The 13,750-nt window shown below is 40.8% G+C and overlaps 2 protein-coding genes across 2 annotated transcripts; both read right to left on the bottom strand.

The window, feature by feature from the left end:
• Positions 1 to 1,133: 1,133 nt before the first annotated feature.
• BDB00DRAFT_866778 (major facilitator superfamily domain-containing protein) lies at positions 1,134 to 3,191 on the bottom strand (the record flags this gene model as incomplete). The annotated part of the gene is made up of 7 exons (XM_053126260.1): positions 1,134 to 1,358; positions 1,443 to 1,748; positions 1,883 to 2,180; positions 2,302 to 2,404; positions 2,481 to 2,703; positions 2,792 to 2,914; positions 3,012 to 3,191. The coding sequence occupies 7 exons, from the start codon at positions 3,189 to 3,191 to the stop codon at positions 1,134 to 1,136; spliced, it is 1,458 nt and encodes a 485-aa protein (XP_052985559.1).
• Positions 3,192 to 7,159: 3,968 nt separating this feature from the next.
• Positions 7,160 to 9,192, bottom strand: BDB00DRAFT_753701 (major facilitator superfamily domain-containing protein; the record flags this gene model as incomplete). The annotated part of the gene is made up of 7 exons (XM_053118709.1): positions 7,160 to 7,396; positions 7,535 to 7,840; positions 7,946 to 8,243; positions 8,328 to 8,653; positions 8,734 to 8,798; positions 8,887 to 8,944; positions 9,028 to 9,192. The coding sequence occupies 7 exons, from the start codon at positions 9,190 to 9,192 to the stop codon at positions 7,160 to 7,162; spliced, it is 1,455 nt and encodes a 484-aa protein (XP_052985560.1).
• Between the last annotated feature and the right edge of the window lie 4,558 nt (positions 9,193 to 13,750).

The following is a 13,750-nucleotide window of genomic DNA, read 5'->3' on the forward strand; positions in this document are numbered from 1 at the left end:
CTTCCCTCCCTCCACCAGTAACTCAAAACCAGGATTGAAAAAAAAGCGGATATTGTTACATGCGTGCAACGTCGTCTTCTTGATGACCCTGTGTGTATCATGAGTGCTTTTCCACCAAATTCCTCAGTTTATATGTAACTCACAGGTCCCACTTTGAAGCGTACTCATCAGACTTGCTTGTTGCTAATGATAGTTCGTGTTTACCGAGTTAAACATACAAAGCGCCTGAAAAACTAGTTTATTTGTACCAGACAATAGTGTATGCAGAACATTTGGCAGAGCGAAAAAGTAAGCGTTCCACCCGTGTGTGTACACTTATAGTACATAATAAATAGTGTTAGAGAAGTACATAAACATGGTACCTTTTTGTAATTTTTTTTCATGGTTCGGATTATCGGTTTGTTTGGTTCTTCTAAATTCTGGTTCAAGTACTTTTTTCTCAAGGGATCTGCTCGGATGATTATGCACTCCTTTTTAGTTAATTATTCTGACCAATAAAAAAGCGATATATATGTTCTGGATTATTGTTACAACTGACAATGCCGTGAGCAACAGCAACACTAGGCTCATAAAGAATTTGAACACAGTAATATTCTATTCAGACAGAAAAAAATGAACTTTTTACTAGAAAGAAGGTTTAAACAATATGCAAAAATAGAAAACACAGTTTTTCATTTGTGTGTGTGCTTTACATAGTCATTTCAGTATTAGATCAAACTGAATTGTAAACTCATGCATACTGCTGACAGTAAACGGGATGAATGTAAAATGAAGAGCAGGGAAGAAATAAAGGAGTGGAAAGTGTTGTGTGAGATAATATAGTAAAGTAGTACTACTACCAGATGAATATAAAAAATGTAGAATAAAATCGAAATAAACAAAATAAGAAAGATTGATGAGCTATAGCTACATTACTCTACATGTAAGATTTTAACCTTATCATCACTCGATCTAAGTGATAATAACATGAAATAAAATGCGAAAAGAAGAAAGAAGGTGAGGAATTGAGAGAAGTATAAAAAATCTCACCAAAGTAGTACGGTTAATGACGGAAGTAAGTAAGGTATGATAGTATAGTAACAATAAAGAAGGTAAAAAGTAATAAAGTGATGCTTGCATGTCTTCCTTTTTATCTACATAGTGTAGATGTAGTTTGGATCGGCAACGTCGCTCAGATCGTCTTCTACGTTCGTCACAACGCCGGATGAGCGCGCTAAACGGTATCGATTGACTGTAGCCATTTTCCATCGAGCGATCAAAAGCAAGATAACGACGAGTACGTTCGCGCCAATGTAGGTAAGCATACCAGGGATATAGGGTGGTGTAATCATGAGCAGAGGCCCGACAAAGTTCCCGATCTACAACATCGTTTCGTTAGTTATCACGCACGCAAGAAATATCCCAAAAAAAAGTGTCGCTGGTGAGTGTGTGCGAACTCGTACCGTATAGAACACCATCAGGCTTCCATTATAGAAGATTTTTTTGGTGTATCCTGACACATTGTTGGAGATCGATGCGATCATGAGGACGTAAGCTGCGCAGTATGCCCATGCCATATAGAAGCCAACCAGTTTGACACGAGTAACAGGGATTACCAGCAGCAAGATCAAACCAAGGATATCAATGCACATCAAACCACAAGCAGTGTAGAGCAGGTTACCTGACTTGCGAGCACAAATAACTGCACCAATAATAAAAACGATATCGGCACCACCACTGCCAATAGTAAGTAGCACACTTTCTAATTGCTATATATTATGCAGAGCAGCAAACAAAAGTAGCATTCCCAAAAGATAGAGAGGCGGATGTTGTTGGTGACATTGGTGAGACCATGAAATTAATCAAGTTGTAACCACAGCTTAGTACTACTACTATAACTTACGGTGAACCCAAAGTCTTGAACAATCTGGGCATTATAAATCGTCATTGCACCATTCTGAAGGTTGATAAGCATACAGGCCAAGCCAAATGCCCAGAAGCGGATTTCGCCTAGGGCTTCTTTGATTTGGTGAATTTTGATCGTCGTTGTGCGAACTACTGAATTATCACGTGTGCGTTCTTCGACAAGGATTTCCTGTTCAGCATTGAGCTTCAGTGCTTTGGATTTCGGATTGTCGATCAAAAAAAAGAACGAAAAGATGCCCATGAACACTGTGCATGCACCCAGAATAATCATAATCCTGTGTTTATATTAAAGAATGTTGTAATTCAGACATTAGAAAAACGTTTAAATAGTAGAGCCCATCTCGACGTGATGTTGCAAAAGTGTTCAAAAAGAAAAAATCGGTATCTTTTTTATACCATTTCCAGCGTGATATTCCAAGATCGTTCTCCATGCTTCCAATGCCATACGTTATGAGGCCACCAATGATTAAAGCGACACCGTTCCAAATCCAAAAGGCACCTGTTGTTGTTATGTTACATTGCAAAAGATGACAATTAGTATTTTGTGATTCTTTTTAGTACGAAAAAGAACATACCCAAACGAGCGGCTTGCTCTGATCGTCGATAACATGTACTAATCAATAGCGTCATGGCTGGATAGATTCCTGCCTCGAACAAACCAAGCAAGAAACGCATAGCAGCAACTTGAGCAAAGTTTTTACCGAGGGCAGTGCAGGCGAGAACAATGCCCCATAAGACAACAATCACGCCAATGTACCGTGCCACGGCGAAACGTTGCAAGAAGAAATTGTTTGGGAACTTTGATAAAAGAGAGAACACGATTTGTTGAGTGACCCGGTGTATAGCTCATAGATAGTATAACTTGCTTTGGATGTAATACTGATACCTGGTACAACAAATAGCCCAAGTAAAAAATGGAGCCCAATAAGCTGTACTCGCTTCCTTGAAGATTGAGCTCCTCTTTGAAGTTGAACAGTGCGGCATAATTGATGGTTGATTTGTCGAGAAACTATAAAATACTTATTAAGCTGTGCTGTTGCTGCTGTTGCTGCTTTAAAGCGTGACTTTATTAGTCTGCTGCATATACAACTTTCTTTTTCCTCTACCTGAATAAAATCGAGAACACAAACGATCGGCATGATGTATAAATCAAGTTTCCTTACGAGTGCACGTTCCTCGCTTGACTTTTCTGGCTCATCTTCAACGCTGTAGCCGTACGATGTATCATACGCTTCGTATTGCTCATCTGTGGCTGCATAAAGGGACTGGCTTGCCCGTTTTTCCATGTTGTTGAGTCGTATGAGGTCTGACGAATTGGTCGCTATGTTTTTGTGAAACGGATCCATTTACCGCCAGGAGTAGAGCTGCGTTTTTCTGTTCTGTTGGATTCAGCCGTCGTCGCGACACTTTCATACAGAACACAGCAAGATATTGTGTACTTTGTTATTTGTTTTGCTGCTGCTGTTGTCTCCGGGAAGTAGCAGTATGCGTCGTCGGTTTCGTTGATTGTGATAATGTTTGCTCTGACGTTATAAGGGGCAATAATAAGAAAAAATAAAATGAATGCTTTTTTATTTTAGTTTACTAGTAGAAAAAGAACGGAGGCAAAAAAGAAAAGGAAAAAGGAAAGTAAAAAAGGAAGAACAAGAGAGTGCTTTTTGCGTGTGTACGTGCTGGATGTGGGTGTTACAGCTTGGAAGCCTCACTTTTATTTGACGTGGTGAGTTGGCTGGTAGGCTGGCTTTGCTGGCCCACAGACTGGTTAGCTATCATAACGGAAGTTTGGACATATTAGAAAGGATGTAACCGGGGCCCGCATCAAATCACACATCCACTCTTGTCACCCGGTTACAAATCACACATAAAACCTAGGTGAGTCTGCGTGCACAAGTTCCAGCTTAATGGAATTAAACTACTGCACGCACTTACAAGGAGGTGATGAGCATCGGCGGAAATTTCAACAATCGATAAAAAGATATTATGCCACAAAAAAGTGTATCCGTTTTCCTGTCTCACATGAAAAAAAGGGTATCGCATCAAACTTTGGGGGTTTGTAGGGGGAAGGAAAAAACTAAATGAGATTATTTGAGAAGAAAAGAAGCAACCACCAAAAGAAAATAGTACGAGTCTTCCCAAGTGCGAACAGAGATGGTCCCACCTGACCATCTTGGAACTATTCTAGGTTACACCACAGCCCTTGGTCCTACATAGCAATAGCCTTCTGCTTATAGTATAATATTCTGGTATCTGCTGTTTACTTGCGCGTGTCTCTGTCCGACCTGGCTTGATTACCAAAAGGCATCAAGATTAGGGTGTCCAGAGCATCAATAATGCAGGGGTCCCTCTTGATCTATGAGATTTGTTCCTGTCAATCTGCAGCCTATAAAACCTCTCACATAGTCCCATTATTGACTGTCAATTACATTGCTCTGGTACATGAATTAGCTGTTCGGATGACAACAACAGCAGCTTATTTAACCAGGAAGCCACCAAGGACTTGATGCATGCATATATCTACCTTTATTGCTACTGCTAGTATACTTACTAGTATGGTGAATGTTGCTGTGTAATGTATGACTAATTTTCAATGTCCCAGCATTGAGTTACAATTGTACAGCAAAAAGTGCTGCTGCCATGGTTGTAGTTGCTATGGTGAAGGTCACTATGGATACACATTTGTTGTCGCTCTGCGCTACTACTACATGGTTACAAACTCGGGAAAGAAATGGCTCATGTTACGTTATTTCCCCAATAGCATATTCAATCAATGTAACAGCATATTAAGATTATGTCCGCGAGCCTTTTTTTTAATCAAGTGCATACTAGAAGTCCACACTTGTATAATCTCCGGAATCAGAGGTGAATGTGAAGAAAAAAGGAAAACCATATATTTTTTTAACTTCCAATCTAATTTCATACATTTTTGAGGACTGCTTAGCTGTAAGCAGCAACGGTAGGATGGAAGTGGTCGAGGATATCATGATTACAACAGGTATTCAAAACTTTTTCATTTGCATATCAGTACAGTATCATATTCACTGAGCATCAAGGCTCACCGATATAAGGATAGAACAAAAACGACTTTTTTGAGTAGTAGCATTAGTACAGATCTAACATATAAACATCAACCGCTCCTCTCCAAATCAGCCTTAAAGGAGCATAGGGAGCCGTTGCAGGTTTTCTATAGCTATATAACTTCAGATCAGCAAGCAATATAAGAGCGTGTACATACATACGGAGTCAATGTTTGCTCGTCTCGGTTGAATATGATAAGTTGACTACCCTCCATAAACTTCATACTGTATAGGGCATACAAGAGGTCCGGCCTTGCTCATCGAACTCACCATTCTGAAAACTTCATCATCCCTCAAATGACTTTTGTGTCTAATAGGTTGAAATTTAATACTTTTCCGATGACTGTAAAAATGGAATAGGGAATAGCAGAGATTGACACTATATCTTCTGCCACTCTCGATTACCATTTCTCATTGCGGTAACCTTTTTGTAGTAAAGATGGATGTAAGCGGTCTACCACAAACTAAGACTTAGTAGTGCCACTAATACTTTCATTAACTCGGCAGTAGAAAGTGGGTCATCATTGGTCCTTCTCGACGGCAACATCATAGACACTAGTCGTATTTATAAGTTACACAGCCGAGCCATTATATGAAAACAGCAGCCTCAAGATTGCGTTAAAAAGTTCTTGTGGTGAGCTTGCCGTATAACTACCACGGGCACAATGTCAGCTTGTCAAAAATCAATGCCTTTCCTTTGAGAAATGTAAATCTTCAACTACAGATGCAGCCCTATTATGGCAACATAGGATTTTACACATAAAAAACTAGACACATAGTGGAATGGAACTCGACCATAGTGCAGCGGATGACATTCGAATAATCTTCGTTTAAGTACTTTAGTGTTCAAAAGCTACCAATTGCAAGAGCCTCAACTGTGGATTTTACACATGTATATATCTTAAACAGTTGAAAAGCATGCAGCAGGCCCAGTTTATTGGGATCAAAGCATGTATATCAAAGTGACGAGATGTGGCGGAGAGAACTCTACATAACTCAATTTAAAACAACTATCCAAACTAGACAAGATACTGGTAAGAAAGCGGTATGGAGGACAAGGTCCGAAAAAGAGGATAGGTTGTCCGAAAAGGAAAGCAGAACGAGCTTCTTAGTGTACAATATAATAGATCCTTAAGCACGATGGACCGAAGGACGTTTGTTTGAAGATTCCGAGATGTCGCCACTTGACCAAGAGCCTCGGTCCTATCATTGTTACACTGTGTTTTCGGTCTTACACGTAAAAACATATTGGTGTGCTCTTTGCCTGATTCGTTCTGCGTGTGATCATTTGCGCATGTCTTGTCAGACTCGGAGCTAAAATATACATTGCAACTAATGTAAAAAAACAAAAGTAAAAAAATGCATGGGCCCTTTCGCCAAGAGCAGCACTTTTTTCTTCCCTGTCAAGCTGTATGCAATACGTTAATTATAGTATCATTGGCTGTCAAGTTTTTACATGACGGTAGCACATATAATTAGTTGCTTGTAACAATACACAGTAACCAAAGTGATGCATGTTGCTCATCATTTTACTTGAAAATGGCACCTGTTTTTATAAAGTAGATGCGTATGATATTCAGAATATAAAATGGGCTCTGTATGTTTAGCATATAATATGACTTTCATTCTCATGCTGTGATGTATGTTGATACTATGTACGTGCATAAGACTATAAACCAGCTTTATGATAGTAAATGGGATTCCACGTTACATTACCTCATTATTGTTGTTACAATTGCAACGATATAAATACCTGATAAAGAACCAAAGTCATTAAGTTCCCATCTGCTGTATTTTTTAGAGAAATAGCAAACGTAGTAAATAGTACCATATGTCCGCGACCGGATCCTCCTAACTGATTTTTCTCCTTTCCGGAAATATTAGGTAATTTTTTTATAGTTTAAAGTGTTGATAAGATTATTAGTAGAAATTTAAAGGGTGGGGGAATACAATTAGAGAAGAATAGAGACTCTCATTGGGAAAACCCTAATCTTCAATCTAAGTCTTCTAAAGCGAAAATATTGAATGTTGGAATAAGAAAAAAAGGTGCATAATAGCGGGTGCAAAAAAGAAACAAAAACTGAGTGAGTGACTAAGTGAGTGTTTGTGTGTTGATTGTTAAGGGTAAAATAATAAATAAATTGAGAGAGGGTTTTGATAGAGGGGGAACAGCTGCTTCTTTAAAGTCTGTAAATGAAGTTGGGATCCTCTTTATCAGTAAGATCCTGCATTTCACCAGTTGCCGTAGAAGTAATACCACGAGCCATACGCTCTCTGTTGAGTCTGGCCATAGACATACGGGCAATCAAGAATAAAACGATGCAAATAGCGTTGGATGCGATATAGGCCAACATACCACCGAGGTATAATGGAGCTTGCCAAGCGACCATCATGAGAGGACCTGCGAAATTACCGATCTAATATAGAAAACATTCAGTTAGCTAGAAGAATCCTACTTTTCAGAAGAGGATGTTTTCCGGGCACACAGTGTGTGTGTGGCCAAGCATCAGGTGATGGGTAATTGTTTGCTTATATAAAGATGTGCAGAAACGTACTGTGTAAAAGACAATAATGCTGGTGCTGTAGAAGATCTTTTTAGTGTAGCCATTCACATTGTTGGCGACAGAAGAAAGGAACATGACATAGGCGGCAGCATAGGCCCAGCAAAGGTAGAGACCCAGCAGCTTAGCCTTGGGCACAGGGATGGCAATGAGCAAGACAAGACCAATGATAGCACACACAAGCATTGCACAAGCGCAATACAGGGTGTTACCATACTTGTTGTTGTACCAAATAATGACCACGATGTAAATAATATCAACAACACCGGAAGGGACGGAAAGCAAGATGGCATCAACGCCCTAGATATGCACGAGTCAGAAATTCATAAACGAACGTTATGTTGTGAGACATTAAATGTTGGGATGACGTGGTATATATTAGACAGTAAATGTACAATTGCTTACACTGAAGCCGAAACCGGCAGTAATGATACTGCTGAACGTGTTCAAGGCACCGTTCTGGAAGTTGATCAACATGGAAGCAAAACAGAAGCAGTAGAATCGAGGCTCAGTTAATGCTTCCTTAACGTGATGCCATTTTATTTCCTTGGTGCGCACGGTCGTGTTGTCGCGCTGACGCTCGTCGACAATCTGCAACTGCTCAGGGGTCAATCGCAAAAATTTGGAGCGAGGGTCATCGACGAGGAAGAAAAAGATTACGAAACCAAAGAAGATGGTGATCACACCGAGGATGATCATCAACCTAAGTGTGTATGAAGCATGAATAATGTCTCATTATTAGCGCTCGCATACGTAATAAAGCATCTGTAATTCTGTCTCTGCATACCATTGCCAAGAAGCATGGCCCAAAGCACCATCCATGTGGCCAACACCGTAACCGATAAAACCACCCACTGCCATTGCGACACCGTTGCAAATGTAGACAGCACCAAGACGAGAAGCCTGTTCACGACGACGGTACATGGTACTGATAAGCATGATGCAGCAGGGATACATGGCGGCCTCAAAGAAACCCAAGAGAAAACGGAGACCGGCCAACTGAGGAAAGTTCTTTGCCTCAAAGGTCACAGCGAGGACCAAACCCCATAAGACGATCAAGCCGCCAATGTATTTGGTGAGTGGCAGACGTTGAAGAAGGAATTGATTCGGCACCTATAATTTGTTTGATAATTGTTTTTGGTCAGTACTTTACGAACCGGACGGTGCGGTCACCAGCAATATCGCTCACTGACCTGGTAAACAAGATAGCCAAGATAAAAGAGCGAGCCCAACCAACTGAACTGGGAGCCACTGGTGTCTAAAGCAGAATATAATTTAGCTTCGGTCCCGAAAGTTGTGCACAGTTTGAAATTTGTGGATTGAATGAGCATGCAAGTACTACTTACTAGTATCTTCTTGAATACCCAGCACACCAGCATAGTTCAAAGTACTCTTGTCAAAGAACTGGTAGGGCAGAAAGTAGAACATCCATAATGTATCAGTACATATTTCTAATGTGATCCCTGTGGAACACTGCCTGCACATACCTGAAGGAAGTTCAAAATAGCCACAAATGGCATGACATAGACGTAATCCAATTTGCGGACCAGCTTCTTTTCAGCATCGCTCTTGACATAGATGCGCTCACCCTTTGCATCGAATTCTTCAGCGAGTTGATTCGATGAGGCAATGGTAGTTTCGACTACTTTCATATGCTCGGTCTTTTCTTGGGTGGTTGTGTTGTAATCGACCGTCAGGCCCTCTTCAACGGCATATTCCACCTTTGAGTCAGTCATTTTGCTGTTGGTGCTTGAGGATCCTTTGTCTTTCGTGGGTCAAAGGTTTAAAAAGAAAGGGAGGGAAGTTGTTCGGTCCAAAAAGAAAGAAAGAGGAAAAAGAGAGAGAACGTGTGTGTCTGCGTCAGTTGGAGGGTTGAATAAAAAGAGGCTAATGTGCTACAGTGAGAAAAAAAAGATTTTGAACGGTTGTGCGGGCGGAGAGAGAGAGAGAAAAGTTGGCCAATGCCCTGATCCGCACACAACTATAGCAGTGTACAATGTCCAAAGGGTTTTCAATGCGCGCGCGCGCGCGGGAAACCATACGACTTTTTCTCTTCCTGAGAGTCGATGTGTGTAATGGTTACGGAGCAAGGGAGCAGGAGGTAAGACGTATACAAGTCAAAGTGCATGCAACCGAAACAAATCTAGGCCAGACCATCACGTTTTTTCTGTTGTTGTTTCCTTTGATGGGTGCGATGTACCACCACTGCTACTGCCAACCTGCATCCTCGGAGATGATGGAGGGCCAGAAGACGAGTGACACAAAAAGCCAACTACGCTTAATATGGTGGTTGATGCTACAGAAACACAGGACGGGTGGTAAATCTTGTGCTTTTTTCTTCTTCTTAGATCAGCCCTTTTCAACGTTTTAGAAGCCGTTCATATGCTACGAGGGAGAGAAAAAAACAGCTATCGTCGTACATCCTTGCCATATCCGATGAGAAATAAGCTATCAAATTTACGGCGTGAGCACAGAAGGTTAATTTTGCCCTCTTTTTCTGTTCTCCATTGGGTGCAATAATGGACAATACGACGCAGCAAGCAGCAGGTACAATGAAAAGGGACTCTTAAAGGAAATAATCCCGTTTTTCTTCCCCAGAACAAGAGCCATGGCACCCGAGTCCAAGAAAGAGAGAGCCTACACACATCCCATTGTCAGCGCTTTGATCCAGAGACATGGCGCGCTGCTGCGTTATCAGTAAGCTTTGTTTTTCATGTCCGCACCACTACTTATTGTACACTCCGTCGATACGATCTATGATCTACTACAAGAAGCGGCCTTAGCACCAGTACAAAGTTTACGGGCGCATCACTACATACATAGTATATGAAGAGCTTCCTTTGCTTCTCGATGTGCCGCATTCAGACACAGCTGGTATAACATCCAATTCTTCCGATGTTTTAGGTACTACTCCTGGAAAAGTCGCGAGGCACTGAAATATATACCCACCAGAAGTACACAATAATACTGCTCTATTACTGGGCCCTTTTCCTAATATGTAGCCAAGTAGTACACCGACCTTCTTTTTGTTATGATCGTGCCAGGTTCAAATCGCAATGCTACACCACTCATGAAAACAAGGGATGCTGTCATTAGACATCGCTGTCGTCTGTTGCTACTTTTGTCGATCAACCATTTGTAGCAACTGCCAATTGCGTTCTTTTATGCTTCCAAGTTTGGTCACAAATATCCATTTCTTCTTGGTTGAAAAATACAGGCGTTATCCTATAGCTTGGGGAGTACAAAAATCAAATTAAGCTCGCTCTGCATTATTGGGAACGGACTTTTGACCCCAGCATTTTTTATCATGTGTGTAACACACCAAGGGAGTAACCAATCAAACGAACGAGCACTAAAGGCCACAGAAAAAGCGCTGTAAACAGAGATCACGTCACTCATCAGCATTCTTCTTTCTCTTTGAAGAATATTGTTATATTTCGGCATAATCCTTCCGTTTTCCAATGGCAATAGCTCCAATGGTTGGCGCACCTTGGCGTGTCACCAATTTTATTTGACGATGGGAGGGTCAGAGAGTGCACTGGGCTGAGAAGCGATTGTAGCTGCACTTGATGGTAAACGATCACTTTGTCTCTAACGCAACATCTGTAAGAGAGAATGCTATCAAATAAACAGCGATATGGTAGATAGAATGATGTAGTTAGCTATTCATCATGAAAGGGTGAAATCCACATTAGATGTGATTAATCACATGAGGCTCCAATTTCACAGAAAAATGCTAGTACGACACATTATGTTGCTGTATGATTCTGGAGACAGAATCTTGAAACGTTGACAGTAGACGATGGGACATAATCCTTATGTACAACATGTGCATTTTAAAAGAGAGTTACATGTTGTCGTCTTGATCGAAAACATAGACTCAAGTACAGTACTGTGCTCTTACAGATAAACGTTTGTAAAGTATGTATGTTTGTTTAAACGTAGTCGTCGTCGTAGTTATAATCATAACCTTCATTACCGCGAATGTCATCAGTAGTATATAACGGCTCTCGGTGTCCTCCCATATGCTTCTAAAAATAATCTAGCACTCCAATTGCGACTTTATCTTGCTCCCCGAAACATCATCCGATCTAACGATTCGATGCGATCAATTCGTTTTGACCAAACATTATCTCGTGGCCGGTGTCTTTGCTGTGCGTGGATACTATACACTCTCGTATTAATCAAAATTTTTATCCACGGATAAATGACCCACCCACCATGTTATAAACGAAAAGAAAAGGAAGCCCAATGCAATTCTACGAAAGGTTTTCAATGTTTTCCGAATATTAGTACACTATGTACATATTCACGTGCTTTCAGGGTCTTCATTTTAAAAAAGTGTGTTAGCAAACTTTGTTGGCAATGGCGAGGCGATGACTAAGAAGTCTTCTATTGGTGTAAGAGAAGAATTTCATTGTATCGCTACGAGAAGCCGGTTTCTAAAGGAGGAAAGAATTTAGTAATTTATGATTTTGACTATGATAGCTCATTTCCAGCGCGCCTGACAGACAGTGAAGGCAGTGCAAGCAGCAATAATTATTTAGAAAAGAAGCCTCTTGTATGTTTGTGTACTTGAGCTGAGGCGTGATAGTGTGAGTAAGATGGAATTGTTGATAGTCGAGTAGATGTGTTGTGGTAAGAACGATCGTAGTAGCTTGGTTCCGACTGAGTTATTCCTTAGGTACACAGAAGTGTTGGCCAGTGTCACATTGGTTGCCAAAAAACGCTTGAGTCTTGGGGAGTAGCTATCATATCTCGTATTAAGTGTTGGGGACGAGAGCGACAACGATGCTTGCTGTGGTAAAAATGCCAAAGAACAGGATGCGCCCGGTGAAAGAGTGAATGGTGCCTTTCAGAACTGTTTGAGTAGCCCACGGATAGGTGACAGGCAATGATGACAGTGGTGCGAGATCGATTTGCCAATTTTTTTCTGATGATTAACCCGGCTAGGATAGCACCTGTCAGAGGTATATAGACGGGCGTGAATGCTGGAATTGTAGGTCACGCGAGATGCAATAGTATTGTTCATCGACACTAACTGTCCCCACAAAAAAAAAGTAGAGCATTGACCCAGTTGGTACAATTCAATATTGGGAAATACGGCTACGACGTTGCTGACGTGTTCAAAAAAGATCGTACAACATTTACACGTCCGACCATATTGACCTAGCGTCAAGAGATATTCTTCGTTGATAAACGGAGACTGTACGGATGCCGTTCCTTGCACAATGACGATGGATCGCCAGAGACATGCAATTGTACTTATTTTGTTTGGTAATGCTTTTCGATCAACATCAGAGACATTGATCGTCGCTGTTGCCTCAATTCTCTTATAGATGTTAGAAATAGAAGGTACAATGATGGATCCCGTAGCGATAAAGAGGAAAATTACTTGCTACCGGCCTCTTCCATGTTATTGTGGTTATGTTTTCTTCAACAATAAGGCTAGCTTTGTTAACTCACCATCATCGTCTTCGCTTGAAGCTGCCCGATCAAAAAGATTTTCATGTGTATGATTAAAGGTATGGATGCGAGTTACGGGAGCGTACAGGTTGCATAACTGACCGTTGGGAAATGCGAGTTTCAAGATATTGATATGATACCCCGAGAACTATCGCTCCAATAAAATCTGAATACAAGAAAGAGCTGCATAACAAACATCAAGTACATCACATCACACAACAACAAGAGCTCTACTACAGCAGCCTCGCAATTACTACAACATTCTGGCTCTTTTCATAAAGCCAAGGACACAGCGATCCAATAACTACGCAGCAACAACTCTACAAACTTCTGGCACCTTCCAAATTGCCAACGAATAGCTAATCATAGCATTATTCCTAGACTTTCCAATTGAATCCACATCCATAACCATTGGATGCGAGTACTTTCCACAACCTTCGAGCATCATCTTTGATGTTCAATTATTATAGATGAAAGGTCTAAATACCACCTCATTTTATTTGAATAAAGACATCGAATTTCTACCTCTCGCTTTTGACTTAACTTTTCAAGTGTTGTTTTTAATCACTCAAGACCTAAACACGGCTTGTTTTATCTTACATATTGTTTATTGCTCATAATTGAAGCTAAATAAACTCTTCTATTAAGACCAGACGTAACATTCCTGCTCTTATTTCTCATTTACTTGGACAGACGTAACATTCCCGATCCTTATTCCTCATTCATTTTGGACAGACGTAACAT

Source organism: Zychaea mexicana (genome assembly GCF_025766255.1).
Source record: "Zychaea mexicana strain RSA 1403 chromosome Unknown BDB00scaffold_2, whole genome shotgun sequence".
Taxonomy (NCBI): Eukaryota; Fungi; Mucoromycota; class Mucoromycetes; order Mucorales; family Lichtheimiaceae; genus Zychaea; species Zychaea mexicana.